The following is a 23,901-nucleotide window of genomic DNA, read 5'->3' as shown; positions in this document are numbered from 1 at the left end:
TTGGGCGATGTGGGCGTCAGCGCAAAAGCGGCACTATTTTTAGAGGCGCTTTACCGCCATTTTAGCGGCGGTATTGGGCCGCTAGCAGGGCGGTTTTAACCCCCCCTGCTAGCGGCCGAAAAAGGCTATAGCCGCTCCTTCACCGCTCCAAAGATGCTGCTAGCAGGACATTTTTTAACATCCTGCTAGCGCACCGCTCCAGTGTGAAAGCCCTTCGGCTTTCACACTGGAGTGAAAGGAGACGCTTTTTTCAGGCGCTATACAGGCGCTATTTTTAGCGCTGTAGCGCCTGAAAAATGCCTCAGTGTGAAAGGGGCCTAATAGACCTCTTTTGTCTTCATAAAGAGTACCTGTTACTGCATCTGTTCTATTGCATTGGGGGCTTGTCAGCTCCTTTGTGACCGTGAAGAAATTGAATAAAAATGCAAACACACACAGTTTGAATGGACATGCAGTATCTCACATAAGTAAGTACACCCCTCACATTTTTGTAAATATTTTAACCACTTAACAACCGAATGACGGCTACCGGGCGGTTGCTTAACTCTGGGAGGATGTACTATAACGTCCTCCCAGAATTCCGCTCTTGCGCGCCCCCTGGGGCGAGCACTCGAGAGCCTCTGTGAGCACCGGGGTCCACAGGACCCGGCGCATCACGGAGCACAGTAAACGGCCACTCATCGCGGCCGCTTACCACGTGATCGCTCCATCAAATGATGGAGCGTTCACTTGTAAACAAACCGGCGTCATGTTATGACGCCGGTTCCTCACTCCCCTCTCTGTACCGATCGGTACAGTGAGATGGGAGAGATCGGTGTCAGCAGCGATGTGGGCTGGATCTGCAGTGCCCACAGCGCTGCTCACCGACAATTAACCCTGCAATTCCCTGCCAATACTCTGCAATACCCAGCAATGCCCTGCCAATACTCTGCATTACCCTGCCAATACTCTGCAATGCTCTGTCAATACTCTGCAATGCCCTGTCAATACTCTGCAATACCCTGCCAATACTCTGCAATGCCCTGCCAATACTCTGCAATACCCAGCAATGCCCTGCCAATACCCTGCAATACCCAGCAATACTCTGCAATACCCAGCAATACTCTACATTAGCCTACAATACCCTGCCAATACTCTGCCATAAATTGCCATACCCAGCCATACTCAGTGATACCCAGCCATACTTGGTGATACCCAGCCATACGCAGTGATACCCTGCAATACCCAGCCATACTCTGCAATACCCAGCCATACTCTGCAATACCCAGCCATACTCGGTGATACCCTGCAATACCCAGCCATAGTCGGGGATACCCTGCAATACCCAGCCATAGTCAGGGATACCCTGCAATACCCAGCCATACCCGGTGATACGCTGCAATACCCAGCCATATTCGGCCATACTCTGTGATACCCTGCAATACCCAGCCATACTCAGTGATACCCTGCAATACTCGGTGATACCGAGCCATGCTTGGGCATGCTCAGCCATGCTTGGCTGTACTCAGCCTCTGTATGTTGCCAGGCTGTGGAAGTCTTACCCACGTGTTATCGCCGTACTCAGGAGGAGCAGGAGAATCTATTTTGGGGTGTCATTTTTGGTATGTACATGCTATGTGTTAGAAATACTGTATAAATGGACAACTTTGTGTTAAAAAAAAATAAATGCATTTTAACCACTTCCCGCCCGCCAGCCGTCATATGATGTTCCTTGACTTTGTGCTGGGATATCTGAATGATGTCTGTAGCTACAGGCATCATTCAGATATCAGCTTTTTCAGCCAGCGATTCCCTACACCATAAGAATGATCATAATGGCTGTTCCGCTGCTTGATCATTCTTACAGGAGGCAAGAGGGGAAATACCCCCTGCCACCCTCCGGTGCTTCTACCGACTTGCCAATATGATCAAAGCCAGAATTTTTTTTTTTTTTTATTTCAGGCTTCCCAGCCTAGAGGTGAGATGTGGGGTCTTATTGACCTCATATCTCACTGTAAAGAGGACTTGTCATGCCATATTCCTATTACAAGGATTGTTTACATTCCTTGTAATAGGAATAAAAGTAATAAAAAAAATTATTTTTGGGGAAAAAGTGTCAAACTAAAATAAATAAGGTAAAATGAACAATAAAAAAAGAAAATAATTTTAAAGCGCCCCTGTCCCCATGTGCTCGCATGCAGAAGCGAACGCATACGTAAGTCCCGCCTACATATGAAAACGGTGTTCAAACCACACATATGAGGTATCACTGCGAACGTTAGAGCGAGAGCAATAATTTTGGCCCTAGACCTCCTCTGTAACCCAAAACATGTAACCAGTAAAAAAATTTAAAGCATCACCTATGGGGATTTTTAAGTAGCGACGTTTGGCGCCATTCCACGAGCGTGTGCAATTTTGAAGGTATGTTAGGTATCTATTTACTCAGCATAACTTCATCTTTCACATTATGCAAAAACATTGGGCTAACTTTACTGTTTTTTTTTTTTAAAGCACAAAACTGTTTTTTTCCCAACAAACTGCGCAAATACCGTGTGAGATAAGAAGTTACAACGACCACAATTGTATTCTCTAGGGTCTTTGCTGAAAAAACATGTATAGTGTTTTGGGGTTCTATGAAATTTTCTAGCAAATAAATGATGATTTCTACATGTAGGAGAGAAATGTCAGAATTGGCCAGGGTGCTCCAGAACGCCTGATGGCGCTCCCTGCATGTTGGGCCTCTGTATGAGGCCACGCTGTGTAAAAGTCTCACACATGTGGCATCACCGTACTCGGAAGTAATAGCAGAATGTGTTTTGGGGTGTAATTTGTGGTATGCATATGCTACAGGGACCAGATGAAGCATCAGATCGATGATGCATCCACCCAGGTGACTATAATTTTCTTTAACCCTGAATTGTAGGTTTTTAGTGTGTTGCTTATTTACAAACGTGAAATTGTTTTTTTTTTTTTTTTTTTCATTTGTTTGTTGTAAGCACATATAATTATGTGTCTAGACATATTTGGTAATTATGTATTTGTACTGAAAATATCAAGAGCAATTGAGATATGAGTTGTGGATATTTATTGATTTTGTACTATTCACAAAATGAAAAAAAAAATTTACATTTTATAAACATTTGAGCAAGTTTTCCATTTCTATTTTACACTGCCTTTTTTTTCATCCCACTCCCTAGGAAAATATTTCTAGGGAGTGGTATTGGGGGCATGTGACCTCATTCTATTTTTCAGTGCTCAGGTCTAGAAGTGAATCATTAGGCTGAGCAATGTCACATGAAAGAGGGGGTAAAATGCACTGGTTTCTCTAGACTCCGACATTAGCCAACACCATGGGGGTTATTTACTAAAGGAAAATCCACTTTGCACTGCAAGTGCACTTTAACCACTTCAGCTCCGGACCAATAAATACCTTAAGGACCAGAGGTCTTTTTGCAATTTCGCACTGCGCTGCTTTAACTGGTAATTGCGCGGTCATGCAATATTGCACCCAAACGAAATTTGCGTCCTTTTCTTCCCACAAATAGAGCTTTCTTTTGATGGTATTTGATTGCCTCTGCGATTTTTTTTTTTTGCGATATAAATGGAAAAAGAGCGAAAATTTCGAAAAAAAAAGATATTTTCTTCTTTTTGTTATAAGAAAAATCGAATAAACTAAATTTTAGTCATACATTGAGGGCAAAATTTATTCAGCCACATGTCTTTAGTAAAAAAAATGTCAATAAGCGTATATTTTTTGGTTTGCGCAAAAGTTATAGCGTCTACAAACTAGAGTACATTTTCTGGAATTTACACAGCTTTTAATTTATGACTGCCGATCTCATTTCTTGAGGTGCTAAAATGGCAGGGCAGTACAAATCCCCCCCAAATGACCCCATTTTGGAAAGTAGACACCCCAAGGAAATTGCTGATGGGTATGTTGAGCCCATTGAATATTTATTTTTTTTGTCCTAAGGGATTAAATAATGACAAAAAGTTGTCACTAAATGATATATTGCTCACACATGCCATGGTTATATGTGGAATTGCACCCCAAAATATATTCCGCTACTTCTCCCGAGTATGGGGATACCACATGTGTGGGACTTTTTGGGAGTCTAGTCGCGCACGGCACCCCGAAAACCAATCACCACCTTCAGGATTTCTAAGGGTGCAAATTTTTGATTTAACTCCTCACTACCTATCACAGTTTCGAAGGCCATAAAATGCCAAAATAGCACAAAACCCCCCAAAATGACCCCATTTTGGAAAGTAGACACCCCAAGCTATTTACTGAGAGGCATGTTGAGTCCATGGAATATTTTATATTTTGCCACAAGTTGCGGGAATATTACAAACTTTTTTTTTTTTGCACCAAGTTGTCACTAAATGATATATTGCTCACACATGCTATGGGCATATGTGAAATGACACCCCAAAATACATTCTGCTGCTTCTCCTGAGTACGGGGATACCACATGTGTGCGACTTTTTGGGAGTCTAGTCGCGCACGGCACCCCGAAAACCAATCACCACCTTCAGGATTTCTAAGGGTGCAAATTTTTGATTTAACTCCTCACTACCTATCACAGTTTCGAAGTCCATAAAATGCCAAAATAGCACAAAACCCCCCCAAATGACCCCATTTTGGAAAGTAGACACCCCAAGCTATTTACTGAGAGGCATGTTGAGTCCATGGAATATTTTATATTTTGCCAAAAGTTGCGGGAATATTACAAACTTTTTTTTTTTTGCACAAAGTTGTCACTAAATGATATATTGCTCACACATGCTATGGGCAGAAGTCAAATTACACCCCAAAATAAATTCTGCTGCTTCTCCCGAGTACGGGGATACCACATGTGGGGGACTTTTTGGGAGCCTAGCCACGTACGGGACCCCGAAAACCAAGCACTGCCTTCCGGATTTGAATATAAAATGCTACCAAAAAACCTGTTAGCGATGGCAGGGATCAGGCCTGACTCTGCGATCGCTGCAGTTATGTGTTTAGTGTTTTGTAAGTGACAGTGATCGATCGATACTGCACTTGGGTGGGCTGGGCAGAGGGGCAAAACGCAGGTGCCAGCAGGTATTTGGGCTGATCCCACTAACAATGCGTTTTTTTGGAACCCTAAACTGCTGGGGACGCTAGTATAGATCTGATCAGATCAGATATTGATCTGTTCAGATTCTATACCACTACGGGAGGTGTATGCTTTGCGTGTGGGTGTTAGCGGTACTGGCACTAACCTAGCGCTGCCTGGGGCGACGCAGACCCTGACCCTAAAACCTAATTGATATCACCCGCCGGGTGATCAGGGGGTTAAACCTTTATTGGGTAATAAATGGTGGGTGCCCTGATGCTATAAAAAACAAACTAACCAGAGTCACCCGTAACACTTATACGGTGATCAGTGGTGAAAGGGTTAACTAGGAGCAATCAGGGGGTTCAAATTTTTATTAGGTAGTATATGGGGGTCCCTGGCGCTATATAAAAACCTGACGGGGAACCTAAATAACTAACTGGCTAACCAGCGTCACCAGTGACACTTATACTGTGATCGCTGGTGAAAGGGGGTGAAAGGGTTAACTAGCAGCAATCAGGGGGTTAAAACCATTATTGGGTAGTATATCGGGGTACCTAGCGCTATAAAAACCTGGCGGTGAACCTAAAAAAATAACTAGCTACCTAGCGACACTAGCGACACTGATGCAGCGTTCAGAAAAATTATCGCTTAGTGACACTGGCAAAAGGGGGTGAAAGGGTTAACTAGCGGAAATCAGGGGGTTAAAACCATTATTGGGTAGTATATCGGGGTACCTAGCGCTATAAAAACCTGGCGGTGAACCTAAAAAAATAACTAGCTACCTAGCGACTGTAGCGACACTAATGCAGCGATCAGAAAAACGATCGCTTAGTGACACTGGCAAAAGGGGGTGAAAGGGTTAACTAGCGGCAATCAGGGGGTTAAACCCATTATTGGGTAGTATATCGGGGTACCTAGCGATATAAAAACCTGGCGGTGAACCTAAAAAAATAACTAGCTACCTAGCGACACATGCAGCGATCAGAAAAATGATCGCTTAGTGACACTGGCAAAAGGGGGTGAAAGGGTTAACTCTAGGGGCAATCAGGGGGTTAAATCTTTATTGGGGGGTGATAGGGGGCTACCCTGGACCTAACACTAACTGTCCTGACAGTTTTTACTGTCACAACTGACACTGAATGCATTGATCAGTAAAGAAATGATCAATGCAATCAGTGACACTGTGACTGGGGGGGGAGGGGGGGCGGGGGGGGATCGGGGGGCGATCGGGGGGGGATCGGGGGGGGGATCGGGGGGGGGGTTTGTGTGCCTGTGTGTACCTACATGTCAGTGTAGTGTTGGTGCACACTTACTTTTACTCTTCTCCTCGTAGTCCGGTCAAAAAGACCGCCCCGAGGAGAATGACATCACTTCCTCCTTCCTGTGTAAACAATACACAGGGGAGGAAGCTTCTCATTGGCCAGGAGCGATCCAGAGGGGGTGGCCGAAAACCAACGGCCATCCCCTCATCACGGAGCGCTCCTGGACCGAATCGGACCGCCGTAACCAGCGGCAGGGGGTCCGATCGGACCCCCCACCCGCTGGAAGGCAATCACGTAGATGTATGTGATTCTGCCTGCCTGTGCCATTGTGCTGACGTACATTGGCAATACGGCGGTCCTGAAGTGGTTAAAGTGCACTTGAAATTGCACTTGGAAGTAAAGTCGCTGTAGATCTGAGGGGTCTTGCAAGGAAACTCAAAAACAGCATTTTAGCTGGCACATGATTGGATGATAAAATCAGCAGAGCTTCCACTCATTTCAGATCTACCCCTTAGATGTAGAGCTTCTTTAGATACAGAGGGGGCGATTTACTAAAACGGAAGCACCCAGAATCTGGTGCAGCTGTTCAGGGTAGCCAATCAGCTTCTAACTTCAATTTGTTCAATTAAAGTGGCTCTAAAGACAGACGGTTTTTTTTTTGTTTTGTTTTTTATCTTAAAAGATTTTTTATTTTTTTTGCTGTTTTATACTTACCAAGGTGGATGCAGCATTGGTCTGGTGCTTCATCTGTCCCCCGGTGCCTCTACCCTGAGAACCAAGTGATCGAACATCGCCGATTGCTCAGTTCCCACAGATCCCGGAGCAGAGAGCTGCAGACTGTCAATCAGCAGCTCTTCACTCTGCCCCCTTCAGCCCGCTCTCTGCTGAAAACAGGTCACAGAAGTGCAAAACTAATTGCAGTCCTGTGATCCATAGGCAAAGCCCAGCCAAATGAGCTTAGGCTGGACTTTAATCCTGGCGGTGTTCCCGAGTCTGGCTCAGGGTGGAAGTTTTGTACCAAAAGCGGTAACCCCCGAGCCCGACTCGGGACCGCATTGCTGAATGCAGGGAGATGTTACTTACCTTCTCCCTTGGATCCAGCGATGTCCCCCCGCTGTACGAGTGGCTTGTCCTCTGCCGGATCTATCACGGAGCCGATCTCCGTTCCCTGCGAGCATTGCAATGCACAGGGATGGAGATCGGCGCTAAATTCAAAAAGTAAAACACACAGTATACAAACAGTATAATGTAATCTTACAGATTACATTGCTGTATGTAATTATTTCACGTCCCCTTTGTCCCTAGTGGTCTGCCCAGTGTACTGCATGCAGTTTTATAAAAACTGTTCTTTATGCCTGGAAACTGGAGATTGTCCATAGCAACCAAAACTGTCACTGTACATCAAAAATGGTTTTAGACCAGCTAGAAAACAGCGATAATAAATTAGAATCACTCGTAGAATTGAGGGATAGCGATCTGTGGGGAGATCCGTCATCAAATATTAAAAAGTAATGACAGCGACAATTTTTTGATTTGATTACATTATTTAATAATTTTTATTATTGTTATATTATTATTTGGTACAATTATTTATAGTTATTTATTATATTATAATTTATGATTTCATTTTTCAAACTTTATCATACCCGGGATGTCTGCTGGACTCTGGTTTGGACAGATTTAAGTGAGTTATTCCTAAGGCCGCGTACACACGCGGGGACTGTTCGCCCAACTTTGTCCGTCAAACAGTTTCGGCAAACAGTCCGCTCAAAATTAGCATGGACGGACATGGCCACACACGACGGACGAACAGTTTGCTGAAACCGTGCGCGATGACGTGAACGGCACGTACGACGGGACGAAAAATACGACGTCCTATACACTGCATTATAACTTTCGGCGTGAAAATCCTTTCTGAGCATGCGCGCAACTTTGTTTGACGAACAAGCCTACACACGCGGGGACTGTCCGCTGAAACAAGGTTTCAGCGGACAGTTTTTCGGAATTTCCGAAAAACCTTGTTCAGCGGACTGTTCGCTGAAACTGTCCGCTGAAAGCCCACACACGAGCGGACTGTCCGCTGAAACTTGGTTTCAGCGGACAGTTTCAGCGAACAGTCCCCGCGTGTGTACGCGGCCTTAGAATTACAGGACTATAATATAAAACGCCAAATTTTCATGCAAAATAATTGTACCGCTTTTAACACCTAAAATCTGAAATAATCATACCGCCAGGGAGGTTAAAGCATTCTAAGCATTAACCACTTGACCTTCATGACCAGACCACTTTTTGCGATATGACAATTTAACTGGCAATTGCATGGTCATGCGACACTGTACCCAAACAACATTTTTGTACCTTTTTTTCCCACAAATAGAGCTTTCTTTTCGTGGTATTTGATCACCTCTGCGGTTTTTATTTTTTGCGCTGTTAGCAAATAAAGACTGACAATTTTGAAAAAAAACAAAACAATATTTTTTACTTTCTGCTATAAAACATACCCAATAAAAAAGAAATTAAAAAATCATTTATTTTTAGGCCAATATGTATTTTGCTACATATTTGAATCCCAATAAGTGTCTACAAACTATGGAATATTTAGATTTTTGTTTTTTATTAGTAATGGCGGTGATCAGTGACTTATAGTGGGACTGTGATATTGCAGCGGACAAATCAGACACCTAACTGACACTTTTGACACTTGTTGGGGACCCTGATACAGTGATCAGTGTTAAAAAATGATGCATGGCTGTGAAGGGGTTAATTAAGTTAAGTTCCTTAATAAGGTTAAGTTCCCTAATTTGGGCCAATGTGTGTTTGGCTACATATTTTTGGTAAAAAAAAATCCCAATAAGTGTACATTGATTGGTTTGCGCAAAAGTTATAGCGCCTACAAACTATGGGATATTTTTATTTATTTTTTACTAGTAATGGCGGTGATCAGCGACTTACTAGTAATGGCGGCATAGCAGGACTGTGATATTGCAGTGGACAAATTGGAAATCTAACTGACAATTTTTGGGGACAAGTGACACTAATACACTGATCAGTGCTAAAAAATATGCACTGTTACTGGCTGAGAAGGAGTTAACATCAGGGGCGACCAAAGGGTTAACTGTGTGCCTAGTGGAGCTGCGCGATTAATCGTTAAAAAATACGCGATCTCGATTAACTCCCCTGACAATCTCTCCCGCTGAGAGTAGACGATTCTTTCATATAAACAAGTGGAGAGATTACCTGCTCACTCAGCTGTCAATCTGCCAAGTTTAAAACTTGAAACATTGTAACTAACTTACTTATAAGATCAAAGGGATAGAACTTCTTGTGTAAACAAATAATCTGGGCAGTCTGCCAAGCTTTCAACCAGTGTAAATGCAGGAAGTTTAACCACTTAAAGTCTAAATCTTTTTCTGACACTTCTTTCTTAAGTTAAAATCAATATTTTTTGCTAGAAAACTACTGGGAACCCCCAAACATTATATATATATATATATATATATAAATATATATAATTTTAGCAGAGACCCTAGGGAATATAATGGCAATTGCTGCAATATTTTTTGTCACACTGTGTTTGCCCAGCAGTCATTCAAATGCAATTGTTTTGGAAAAAAATACACTTTAATAAATAAAAAGAAAACAAAACAGTAAAATTAGCACAATTTTTTTTTATGTTAATGTGAAAGGTGATGTTACGCCGTGAGAATCGTGAGAGAATTGTGATCTATCTATCTAAGCAAAAAAATTGTGATTCTCATTTTTGCCAGAATCGTGCAGCTCTAGTGCATAGGTTGTGCTTACTCACTGTTTGGGAGGTGCTTAGACTAGGGGAAGGCAAAGATCCATGTTCCTGCTCAGCAGAAACACAGGATCTGTGCCTTCTCTTCTGACAGAACGACAACCTGCTTTGTTTACATAGGCAGATTGTCCTTCTGCCTGTGTCCTGTTTAACTGGCAGGTGCCAGCAAACATCGAGTTGAAAGTACACGCCGCTGGGCTCCTGCTGAGTGTGATCACAGCGGGAGCAGGTTGCCAGCGGCAGATACCCCCCCAGACCCAAAAGTTTCAGATCATGTACTAGGTACGTGATCTGATGCAGTAAATGTACGGTGGGTGATCCACAACTGGTTAAGACAAAAAAGCCTTCTGTGTGCAGCAGCCCCCCTCAGCCTTACCTGAGCCCCATCTTGAACCAGCAATGTTGCATGAGAGCCATGAAGTCCAGGGACTCTCCCTCCTCACTGGTTGAGACAGCAGCGGGTGGCATTGGCTCTAAAGTTAGGGAGTGAATGAGGAGAGAGATGGGGCGGAGCCGAACCGCAGCTCTGTGTCTGAACACAAAGAGCAGCGGCTTGGCTCAGGTTCCTCAATAGTAAGCTGCTTGCTTTGGGTGCACTCGGCAGAAGGGAGGGGCAAGCAGCGCGAGCGAAGGACCTGAGAAGAGGAGTATCCGTGCTGCTCTGTGCAAAACCACTACACAGAGGAGGTGAGTATAACATGTTTGTTATTTTTAAACAAAAAATAATAAGACTTTAATATCACTTTACGCTTTGACAATAAATCCTGGAAGCTGATTGGTTTCTACGCAGAGCTGCAGCAGATTTTACATGCTCAAGTTTTAGGAAATCCCCCCCCACAGTGTCACATAGCGTTAAACTTGCAAAGTGACAGTGTAACTTTATATTAACAGCACAGAATAGATATTTAGTTTATACCTTCTTTAATATTCTACTATTCTTTAACCAGCAGGGATGAAAATTACGCATGAGTATCTCCTCTCGTAAGCACATTTTTAATTTTTTTTTCCTTATTTTATTTCTAGGCCTTGGAGGCTATCTAGACAGACAATTGCTTCACCACATCACTGCCAAAATGAAGGATCGCCTTCAGGAGCTAATGCAAAGGGCAAAAGACCTTGAAGCTTCCCAGAAAACTGAGAATTCTAGTGAAGAACCTACAGACCTACATCAGCAAGCTGTCATCTTTGAACGGGAGCCTGTCATCGAGGGCTACTTACATGACATTAAAAAACTTCAAAATCACATTAATGAGCTTTCACAGAATGTGGTCAAATTTGAAAAGCAGCAGCAGGTCCTGGTCTCCTCCATGAGAAGGTTCAGCGTTCTGAAGAAGGAGAGCAATATTACAAAGGACATCAAAGTCCAAGCGGAAAACATTAAGAAGCGCCTGGACACTTTATTACTACAGGTAAAAAAAGCAGAAACAGACTTTGGCCAGTCATCCAGTGTTGCCAGGATTCTGAAGACCCACCATGCTTCACTGTTTAGAAGTTTTCAAACAGCAATGTTTCACTATAATGACATAATTGCTAAAAAGCAAGGAAAATGTAAAACATTTATCATAAGACAACTGGAGGTAGCAGGGAGGGAAGTAAGCGAGGAGGAAGTGAACAAAATGGTGGAGCAAGGCAAATGGGATGTCTTCAATGAGAACCTGCTCACCGAAGCCAACATCACTAAAGGACAATTAAATGAAATTGAGCAAAGACACAAAGAGCTGATTAGCCTAGAACATCAAATGAAGGACCTAAGGGACCTCTTTCTCCAAATTTATATCTTAGTGGAGGAACAAGGGGAACTCTTGAACAATATTGAAATGGCCACACAAAATACACAAGACTATGTCCAAAAGACCAACGAGAAGTTTAAATTGGCTGTTAAATACAAAAGGAAAAACCCTTGCAGGATGTTATGCTGCTGTTGTCCTTGCTGTTAATGTTTCACTGATATTTGACTTGCCATGTTTACATTATTTAATTTTGTATTAAACCAAGATATCCATAATCTTAACAGAGAAATTGTGTTAAGTGATAAACCCGTTTTTACACAACTTAAGAGCTTCATCATACAGGTAGGCGGTAAAGGGCTGATACAGCTAAGCTGTGCAAACAACAACTTATGATGTTACAAGGTGAAGAAACCAATCAGTGATCACTGACTTGACTTTAAAAACGAAAATATGGGTGGCTGAAGAGAATCATTATACTTTGAACATTATTGCTGCCGGCACTGATTAAATAAGTCCAGTTGTAAGCTAAATAATCAAAGCTATGGCCTGCCATAGACGGCTTGAATCTGATGGGGGGATTGTGTAAATTTGCACCATCTATGGCCTGCCTAAAGCCCGGTACACAGTTTTTTTTGACTGACAGCTCTGGTCGGAGCCACTGTACTAACCATGCAAGGTTAGTTCAGTGATTTCCCCCTGCTGAGCTGCTGTGTTTTGACAGGTGGATGGCCCCACACCAGAACACTTCGATCAGCGCTCTCTGCCATTGGCTTAGAGTGCTAATTCAGAGTTAGTAGGCTGCTAGTTTTCCAGCATGCAAGTTTGACAGGAGCCGGCCAAACGGTCAGCTTCTGATGGACAGACCGACATACACACAGGCCGAATGTCTGCTGTCTTGTTTTTTTGAACCAGCCATTGTCTCCCGGCATTCAACTCATGTGTACAGGGCATAACTGTACACATTGCAATCTGATTGTACAATCTAATTTGATTTAATGTCAACTGTGTAGAGCAAATCCCTGCCTGAGCAATCTGTCTGATATATCTAATTCAACAGGCCCTCCCGCTACACAGTTCTTAGTAAAAGTGTAAGTTCACCTTTTAAGAAAAAATGAAAAGGTGAACTAACACCATCCCAGATAGCTACAAGTTTGAAAATGACTTGCTAAGCTATTGCTAGACTTGCAAGGCTTCACAAGTTTGTTACACAATTGCAGCAAGTCCACATTGCATGACTCTAGATCAACTTTATTTGCAAACATTCTGCAAGTCTGCTGCAAGTTTTGGTTCAGTTATGTTACACAATAGTCATCCCACCACAGGGGTCACTGTGGCTGAATTTTGAACTTTGCTCCCTGTTGTAGACTTGAAGAGCTCTTGCTGTAGATACACCACTGCAACTTTGCTCTTGCTAGAGATTTGCCACGCAAATTTGCTACAAATTGGAAATGTGTCAACTAGAACTTTTGCTTCAAGTGCTCTGCAAGTGTACAACATGCCAGGGAAAATGTGCAGCAAATTAACAGGCCTGCAGTTCAACACTGCCACAAATTCGTGGCTAGTTATGCTTGCTATCTGGGATACCCTCTCTCCACCCCCCAGTCACCATTCTACCTCCATAGATGATGAACTGCCAGTCCCCATGCAGTCATTGTAGCGGCTCAGGGATTTGAAATCCCCACTTTTCTCCCCTTTCTTTCTGCAGGGCTTCTGGGACAGATCTGATCGATTCTGATTGGTCAGTGCCAGCTCAAAGTATCGCTCTGATCTGTCCTGGAAGCCCTGTAGAATGAAGAGGGAGAGGAGTGGGAATTTCAAATTCCCTGACCACTACACGGATTTCGTGCACTGACAGCTCATCACCCATGGAGGTACAGTAAGTACAGTAGGGACTGGGGCTGGGTGGGGAAAGTGTACAGTGTTTGTTTACATTTTTTCTGAAAAAGTTAAATAACCCTTTATAGCAGGGGTACTAAATTACAATTCACAGAGGTCCGGTTAGTACATTTTTCTCCCAGCAGAGGTCCGAATGACATGTTTGCGATATGACTCAGATCCTTTACAGCACAGAGCCCTCTTCTCCTAGGCCTTTCCATCTCTGCAGCTGGGGAACGCAGGTAAAATTGCACATGTTCTTGACCTGCAGAGGAACACGCCACACTTTAGCACATGCGTGCTGCAAACTGCAAGGTCCTGCAGCACCATGCAGCTTGGTGCTGTGCAATATAAAAAAAGGGTCAGGGACTTTCCCCCACATTTCTCATAGGTAGTGCAGACCATTAAAATGAATGGGCTGACCTACCTCTGACATGCGCAGGCAAATGCGCATGCACGTGTAGCGATACCCCTGTAGGAGCTGCTTAACTCTGTTCAGTCCGTTACTCTGCCTCTCGACCCCAAAGAATTGTCTCAGCTCCCTTGGCACACCTAACAAACAGTGTACATGCAAACACAGTAAAACAGACACAAATGTAGTGAACAGGAAGTTTGTTTACTGGGAGACTTTCCACAATCAAACATTGATCTATTAACTCAATAGTTAAGAATGGCAAAGTGTGGTCTTTAATAGTGTTAATCGAACCCAAAATGCAGACTTCAAAATAACACAGTCAAACCACTAAATAGGTCTAGAGTGGCCTATGCACTCAGGCATAAAGGGGAACTGATCTGACTTAACAACGATCAGTCTGTTTCCCTCAAATCCTGAAATCACAGACCCAGGCAGTCAAATGTGAGGCAATAGGCCACAAATGCAACGTATTGCTTTAAAAATGAATGTGAAAATTCCCCTTTAAAGGTCACTGGAATCACCAAATGACTGATACTGAAGGAGTAACAGAAAGGGTTCTCACAGTGGAGATATCCAGGATCTTCAGCTAGCCTGGTGTTGGTGCACTTGGTGTTCTGTTGAGCAGGATAAACAAAGGGATACTTGAAAGGTAAAGTAGGATGTGGGATGCTAGCAGTATCCCAATAGGCAAAGTAGAATGTAGTGACTGTTCAGCAGGGTGCAAGTATTCCTACAAATGTGGGCACTGGTGAGGCGATGTTGCTTGACTACTGTGTCTTTAAAGATGGGCAAGCACCCGCTCACCAATCCTGCGACCAAAGGATCAAGCGACCAGTTCCGGAAAGGCCCACCTGGCCACTTTGTAACCGGATTGGCCCACGCCCTCAGGATTCGGAACACCTGGAGATATAGCTGGGATCCCTCTCAGGCTGGATATCCATCTCCGTCTGACTCCTGGAACCGTGGCAGGATCAACACACCGATCTCTGGAGCTGTGGCTGGATGGATCCCCTCCATGAGTAACAGCAGCCCCTCAGATCACATCTTTGTCTCTCTCACTGCCTCACCCACTGAGAATCTCCTCAGAACACAAAATGGAGTCTTTAGCCAGCCCTCTGTTTTGCAATCATCTCTGGGATTTATAATTTCCCCTTGTATACCAGTCTATGGGGCCATTTTGTGAGGGAACTGCATTTCCCAGAATCCATTGCAGCTCTTCCTACAGTTCAGTACAGTCTCTCCCATTGGCTGCTGTAACCGTTCCTTTAATTGACTTTCTTCTTCCTGCCAATAAGGCACAAGAGAGGCTACTGAATCACAGCTCTGTGTGTGTCACCTCACATTACAGTAAACTCAGTCAGTGAAAACAAGAGGAGTGGGGTTGAAAAAGCCTATGCAGACATGACAGCCAGCTCTCTCCCCTCTTTCAAGCTGGAAAGCCTGTGTACATGCAGCCCATCTGTGATAATGTAAGTCTTTGGCTGCAATACCCGCTACACACAGATCTGAAGTGAGCCCCATATAACAATTCCAACTTTACATCAGTTCTGCAGTGCCTACTGCACATCACAGTTCCCTTCCCTTCACATTAGTATCCCCCCTTCACACTAATGTTCTCATACTCCCTTGACATCAACTCCCTCCAACAGTACAGTCCTCAGCCCCCCACATTACTATCCTCAGCCCCACAATACAGTCGTCAGACCCCCCATTACAGTACCCAACTCCCCCACATTGTCTTCAGCCCCTCAATAAACCAACACATTTTTTTCATCTCTGGATGTGCTGCTTTTTCTCTTTGTTGCATGGATTTCCCAGGTTGCGGACCTTGGCAGGCACCCAGTCTTGTTGCCACACCAGTATCAAGAGATCTTTAATTTGCAGACAGCCTTGGAGCAGTGTACATTCTACTTCCCTTTTCCACAGTATTCAGCTCCCCCACATTGCTGTCCTCAGCCCCCCACATTATTGTCCTTAGCCCCCCAATACAGTATTCAGTTCCCCCACATTACTATCCTCATCCCCCACATTACTGTCCTCAGCCCCCCATTACATTACTCAGCTCCCCCACATTGCTGTCTTCAGGCCCCTCCCACATTACTTTCCTCAGCCCCTCCATTACAGTCCTTAACCATCCCCATTACAGTCTTCAGCCCCCAATAATACAGTATTCAGCCCCCCCTTATTACTGTCCTCAGACCCCCCTGTTTAGCCCCCCCGACATTACAGTACTCAGTCTAACCCCCCACATTACAGTACTCAGCCTCAGACTTTCTGTGTGTCCGTGTGTGGCCAAGTCCGTTAGGTAGAAAGTCCGCCGGACTATCCGCCAGATTGTTTGCCGGACTAAGTACGCCGGACAATTTGATAGTGTGTACGCGGCATAAGCAAACTATTACCTAATAACCATCCTCTATAGCAGGCAGCTGTATACAATTCTATAGTCTCGCTCAACTCCTACAAACCAACCTCAACCACCTGCAATCATGCCACTCAATGTCATATCTATTAACACCAAAGGGCTAAACTCCCCTTTTAAGAGAAACTTTCTTTGGAAAGAAGCATGTTCTCAACAAGCAGATGTTACCGGCCTCAAAATGTGAATTAAGAGAGCCGATGATTGTAGACGCGATGAGATAAGGTGATCAGCTTGACGTGGACTGCAAAGAATCACACAAACAGCATGAGATATGACCACTGATTTTATGGCTGGAAGTAGTTTAATTTTTACATAACAATACATCTTTTACATTTTTATAGTCACATGTTTATAAACATTAACAATATATATAATACCGATTTTAACTAAAGTATTTTAAAACGTAGTTATAACAATGAACATTACTAAATTTAATAACATATATATCCCTGTTATTCAGTGTTATAGATAATTATCTTTATCTCTCTGGTACATTTTAAGTGTGCAATAATCATACTAGCAATGCATTGCTTTAATACAAATATTTTCATGGTAGTACTCTTTTTTAACCACTAGATGGTGCACATTGCATGTCTGTATGATGCAATACATAAGCTTTACATACAATAGGTTTTTTTCTATATTAAATAACAGAAAACATGTGCTTCTATAAATCTATGCAATTTTCAATAAATCAGGTTTAAATATACCTATTTAGAAAGGTTTAGTGTTTATCATAGACATTTGTTCTGACTAATGCAGTATTTTCATGTTCTTATGCACTTTTCACTTGTTTCTGACACATGCTGTTCTAAACTTCTAATTACAGCAAAACTATAGCATAAAATCTGCTGAGACCTTTTCTGCATCTGCTCAAGATGTTTAGGAATCTTTCTATCACAGGTTAATACAGATTAGGAACAATTTAGAGTACATACCTGCAAAGAATCACACAAACAGCATGAGATATGACCACTGACTTTATGGCTGGAAGTAGTTTAATTTCCAGTCACATGGTGTGTGGCCTTATATAGACTCTGTTTGTGTACCTTCTCTGCCATCTACTGGTTATTAATAGAATAGAAGGGAGATGTTTAGAAATATAAAAAAAAAATGAATATGTACTTTGCTTTGGGGTGTCTGTTTTGTGACCATATAAACCCCAGTCCGTCACACTCTCCCCTCCTTCAGTTAATGGCTCCTGACATTAAACTCAATTGGTATCTGAACACTATTTAGTGATTTAAGTAACCCAAATAGGTACTTGTTGCCACCAAGGAGCTACTTTAACTACCTGGCATGTCCTGGGAGTAGCTAGCATTGTAGGAGTTTGTATAGTGAGAATCGTACTTGGTATGTATCTTGGCTGACCTAGTGTGTCATATGTAAAGATCTCTTTAGGCTTAGCTTGTCTGGTAGATCTTCTGACAGGAGTTGAGTCTTCTCCATCAACATCATTCTCCATTTGCATATCTTGGTTCACAGGTAAGTCTTGACTTAATGAGGGTAATTCTGCAGTGTCTAGTCCCACCATATCTGTAGCCCAGATTTGGTCGCCAACTACTGTTCCATCATTTTGTTCTTGTTCAAGATTGGGTGTGGTAGTTGTAGGATAGAACTCCTCAGCAGAAACTCTTAATGGGATTTTCTGTACGTTTTGAGAGTTTGGTTGAGACACAATACAATCATGACTTTCTGTAGTCTCTGGTATAAAAGGATAATACCATCTTTCTTCATCTGAACATTCCTCCTCCTGGTCTAGATCCATTCTGGCATCCTTTCTGTTACTTGATTGTCTTTGTTTCATCGGTACTCTTGGAATGTGTCCTTCAATTGGTAGGTCATTTACTGGTAGTAAAAGATTTCTGTGCAGTACTCGAATAGCCTTTTTACCACTTTCAGGCTGAATTTTGTACACAGGCCCATCTTTGATTCTTTCTACCACTTTGTGTACTGATTCTTCCCAGTATGAACGAAGTTTACCAGGTCCTCCTCTTTCAGAGAGATTTCGTACTAAGACCCGATCACCCGGTTGAAGAGGTGCTCCTTTTATCTGTTTGTCATAGTACTTCTTCCCTTTAGCAGATGATTTTTTGCTATTCTCGGATGCGATTTTGTAAGCTTCTTGCATTCTAGATGCCCATTTCTGAGTAAATGTTGGTTGACTTTCTGATTCCTTTTCCAAATTTAGGTTGAGCATTAAGTCAATTGGCAAACGAGGAGATCTTCCATACAATAGAAAGAATGGCGAGTATCCTGTGGCTTCATGCCTGGTGCAATTGTATGCATGAACCATATGTGGAAGATGTTCTTTCCAATCTGACTTTTTCTCTTCCTCTAAGGTGCGAAGCATCTGTAACAAAGTACGGTTCAGTCTCTCCACTGGGTTACCCTGTGGATGGTATGGAGTAGTTCTTGAATGAGAAATCCCTGCCAATCGTTGCAATGTCTGAAATAAGTTGTTTTCAAATTCTCTTCCTTGGTCATGGTGGAGTTTCTCTGGATAGCCAAAACGTGGTATGAAATCTTGAAAGATTTTTTCTGCCGCCGTTTTTCCAGATTTGTTCTTAGTTGGATACGCTTGTGCAAAGCGTGTGAAATGGTCAACTATTACAAGTATATACTCATGCTCCTTTGCTTTTCTCCAAGTGAAGATAATCAATGGATACTAACTCCAAAGGTGAACTGGTAGTAATCGAACCCATAGGTGCTCTTTCGGTGATATTTGGGCGCTTTTGTTTGATGCAGCTGCACTTCTTCAGCACATATTCATCAATGTCTCTTTGCATAAATGGCCAGTAAAATCGTTCACGTGCTAGGTGGGTTACCTTCTCAGTACCAATGTGACCCATGTCATCATGAAGATTTCTTAAGACCAATGGTTTTAACTTTTCTGGTAGAACTAGCTGTTTTCGGGTTCCAGAGTGTCGGTAGAGGATTCCTTCATCGACTCTGAGTTTATTCCATTCATGTATCAAACGTCTTGTTTTGCTGGTCATACTCTCCTTTTCTTTGTGGTTTGGAATCCAGTCGTTCTCCTTAAGCCAGACCACTTCTCTAATGTTGGTATCGTCTTGTTGTAATGCTCTGATATTCTCCTGAGTCATTGGGCAGATTGTCTGTCCTTTCAGCAATTCTTCGGCCACATCACTTTCTGAGTGAAGAGTCAATGAAGCCACCCATAATGCCTCTTCTTTGTCAACAGCTTTGCTCCCTTGCCACATAGCTGACACAACTTCAGATGGTACAAGCTCTGTGTACTCACTCAGATTCTTCATGAGTTCCACTGGAAATCGTGACAGTGTATCTGCGTCTGCATTCTGTTTACCTGGCCTGTACTTGATATCGAAGTGGAAATCAGCCAACTCGCCAACCCAGCGATGACCCACAGCATTCAGTCTGGCAGTACTCAATACATATGTCAATGGGTTGTTGTCTGTGTAAACGGTGAATGTTGGAGCGTAGTACAAGTAATCTCTGAATTTGTCACAGACTGCCCACTTGAGAGCTAAAAACTCAAGTTTACCAGAGTGAAGATGGTAATTGCGCTCTGCTGGAGTCAATGTTCTGGAGCCAAACCCAATAACACGAAGTTTTTCTCCTTGTCGTTGGTATAGTACAGCACCTAGGCCTTCATTGGAAGCATCAGTGTGTAAGACGAATGGTAAGTCAAAATCAGGGTATGCTAGAATTGGTGGATTGGTTAGCATGTCCACCAGTCTGGATACTACAGCTTGATGTTTGGGTGTCCATTGAATCTGTGTTTTAGATGGCACTTGTGCTTTGTTCCCGTTTTTCTTTGTAGATTCCCTCCGATTGTTTTTGGGGATGGATGTAGCAGATTCTTTCTCAGTGTTCTGCAAAAGTTCATACAGTGGTTTAGCAAGTCGAGAGAAATCTTGAATGAAGGACCTGTAGTAGCTCAGGAATCCTAACAAATATCTGACTTCTCCCACTGTTTTTGGTTCTTTCCTTTTCAAATGTAATACCGCTTCAAGATCTTTTGGGTCAATTTTTATGCCTTCTTCTGACACCATTCGTCCAAGGTATCGAATCTGTCGTTTAAAGAGTTCACACTTCTTCGGTCTAAGTTTGATACCATGCTCACGCATTCGACTAAGCACTTGCCTAATATCATTGACATGCTCCTGAAAAGTTTTGGAGTAGCAAAGTACGTCATCCAAGTATGGAGAACAACATTTGTCTCTGATGCCCTCTAATACATTCTCCATGCATCTCTGAAAAGCTGCTGGGGCATTCGTTAATCCAAATGGAATATGGTTCCACTCCAGGAGTCCCCAGGGGGTGCTGAAAGCCGTCAGATGTCTGGAATCTTCATGCACAAAGCCTTGATGATACGCACTACCCTGGTCCAGGATTGAGAACCACGTAAATCCTCCTAAGCTATCCAGCAGATCTTGTATTCTGGGTAGTGGATGTCTATCTGGGATAGTCTTTCGGTTTAACTCCCTAAAGTCAACACATAGTCGTAGGCTACTGTCCTTCTTTCGAACACAAACAACTGGTGATGAGTATGCGGAAGAAGATTTTGTTACCCAACCTCGGTCAAGAAGGTTTTGGATATATTCTTTCACTTCTTTGTATAGGGGTTTCGGTATCGAATTGTAGCGTTTCTGGACAGGAGTTTCATCTTTCAGGTTTATCCTCAGTTTCAGGTTAGGGATGCATCCTATGTCTCCCTCATCTCGAGCAAAGACATCTGATTCATCATATAACATTTGTCTCGCTATCTCCTGTTCTTCTTCTGAGAGATCTTCCAAATTGACAGGTGGGTGCCACTTAACATGTTTGTTAGTGGGTAGCTGATTTCCAGTGTCCACTTGATTCAACTGGTTTACATGAAACACCCTTTTCTTCTGATCAATTCCCTTTCCATCGTCTTTGTTTGGAGACAATGGTAGAATCTCAGCTGCTGGAGAAATGGTACCCAATACTGTTCTGGGTGGAAGGTAGATGTCATGTTGAGCACGGTTCAGTATAGGTATCTTCACCAGTTTAGAGAACCCATTTGGCACATCTACCACTGAAGGAAATAGTTCAAGTCCTTCCTCAATTGGATATTCGGGAAGTGGTTCAAATGGCATGATTCCTCCTTTCGGCCACGCTCTAATTCTGCATTTGACTTCACAGAGCTCGCCTCCTTTAATCTGGAGTCCCTTCTTCCCCACTTTGACCATACGACTATCGAATATTTCTCCTGGGTCAGTTGCTTGACTGACAGCATTGACAATGTTATTCGCTACACTCTGTCTTACTTTCATAGCTTCACTCAGCAAGATGGTCAGGTTTTGGGTGCTGTTTGGTCGGTCACGGTTTTCTCTGATCAATTCTTCGATAACATTAAACCCAAGAATTGGATTGTCATTACAGCAGTCACTCACCAGCATTGGCACATAAATGGCTAAGTTTCCATGTCCACTACTTTCGAATTCCAGGCAGACTTCAATCCACCCGATGAATGGAATGATAGAACCATTTGCAGCTGTAATGGATAAGTTGTCATCACAAAGTAAATCTTGTATGTGCCTAATGGAGACGCTGGGTAGAAACTTTTCTAACCATGCCTTCCCGACAATGCTGACCTGAGCTCCTGTATCCATCAACATGTCAACCGGTACACCATTCATCTGACATGACAGTAGGCATTTTCCTCCAATTAATTGTGCTACGTGTTGTTTGGAGAATCCATTCTCTTTTGGGAGTGTTCTAGTTGACCGGTGGGTGAATACCCTGTTTACCTTAGCATGGGACAGATCATTTGAGGTGGTCACTGGTTGTCCCTTTCCCAGTGACCGTCTGTCGTTTCCCGACTGCCTTCTTTTCTTCAAGCAATCAACCGCTCTGTGTCCTGTCCAACCACAGTAGAAACAATGGTAGCAGTTCTGACTCTCTCGTTTAATGCAATCATCACACCTGGGCTTGCAGTGAGTTGTATCTGGAACTTGAACATTGGTTAGTGGCTTAGTCATTTGGTTTCCAACCATAGGAGTTAGCTTCATCATCTTTTCCAGGTTCTTTGTGAGAGCAGAGACCTGTGTTGTTAGTTCCATTAATGCAGTGTGATTTACTCTAACATCTCCCTCAACTCTCTTTTGCAAGGTGTCTTTTTCGCTATTCCCTGGTGTCTGGGATGAATGAACAGTAAGAGGTTTATGTTTAGGTGCACTGTTTAAGCGTCTCTGCCTTTCTGTTTCCTCATCAACTGATCTGGTGACTTGCTCTATGATAAAGTCATCCGTTACTGTCAAATCAGACACGTAAGGCTTGATATCTCGTCTAACATTAGAATTTTTCTCATTTAGTCCCTGATAGAGTGTATGAAGGAATATGCCTTGCACCAGTTTTTTGTCATAGCTAAGCTCTCGCCTATCATGTTGTGATGTAGACAGAACTTTTTGTTTTAACCCCACTAGCCTGTAAACAAATTGTTGTGCTGTTTCTCTTTCTTGCTGGGTAGCATTGCTAAGGTCCTGAAATAACTCATTACCACTTCGTTCTCTCATATGTGACTTCAAAAACCTTTTCAATTCAGCAACAGTAAGATCATCTTTGTCAGTCAACATATCTTTAAAATTATCAGGTTTGATTATTCTCAACACTGTGCGTATAATTTCAGATTCAGGGAATTTTTCTGTTAGACCCTCGTCAATTTGTCTGCACACGCTACTGTAACTCATGTCAGAACCATGATCTGAAATTACACCAGCATGCATTTTAAATTCTCTACGTGGCAATAAAGCAACAACATCAGTTAATCTCACCACCTCCGATACCTGTTCAGTCCTTGCAGTCCCACTACTTATTTTTTTTGCAGAGGTTACAATGTCCACAGTTGGTGTACTTTCCTTGTTAAGTTTTAGTTCATTGATCTTGTCTTGGATAATGAGTAGGTAAGACATACCTTGATCTTCCAACTTTTCCAGCTGATCACTTCTCAAGTAGTCTTTAATAAATTCAACAAGTTCCATTTCGTTGGTACCAGTCACTGATGGAACGTCCACGTCTCTTTCATCTTCCAGCGTAATAGCGAGGCTATGCAGCTGTTCTTCATTAAGCAGATGAATTTGTTTCTGGATATCCCACATCAGCGCACGACGAGGAGACGCCATCTCTGTTGCAATCTGAAGACTTGCACTCACGAGGCAGACGACTCTCACGACTTTCCTTGTAGCTCTGTAGCAGGCTCACGCTTGTCTCGCGCTTCCTTCTCACTGGTAACACAACGAATCCCGGCACACGAGCCCCCAAAATGTTACCGGCCTCAAAATGTGAATTAAGAGAGCCGATGATTGTAGACGCGATGAGATAAGGTGATCA

The 23,901-nt window shown here is 43.0% G+C and overlaps 1 protein-coding gene across 2 annotated transcripts in view; it reads left to right on the top strand.

Moving 5' to 3' along the window:
* STX19 (syntaxin 19) overlaps positions 1–12,129 on the top strand; it is a 29,107-nt gene extending 16,978 nt beyond the window's left edge. For both annotated transcript variants that reach the window (XM_077480170.1, XM_077480169.1), the window contains one exon: positions 11,148–12,129. In XM_077480170.1, the coding sequence (XP_077336296.1) occupies positions 11,198–12,061 (864 nt within the window). In that variant the 5' untranslated portion in view covers positions 11,148–11,197 and the 3' untranslated portion in view covers positions 12,062–12,129. The remainder of the gene's footprint in view (positions 1–11,147) is intronic.
* The last annotated feature ends 11,772 nt before the right edge of the window (positions 12,130–23,901 follow it).

This window comes from Lithobates pipiens, unplaced genomic scaffold (assembly GCF_037356315.1).
Source record: "Lithobates pipiens isolate NorthernLeopardFrog02 unplaced genomic scaffold, aLitPip1_a1.2 Scaffold_16, whole genome shotgun sequence".
Lineage (NCBI taxonomy): Eukaryota > Metazoa > Chordata > Amphibia > Anura > Ranidae > Lithobates > Lithobates pipiens.
This window is presented reverse-complemented; position numbering and strand designations above follow the sequence as displayed.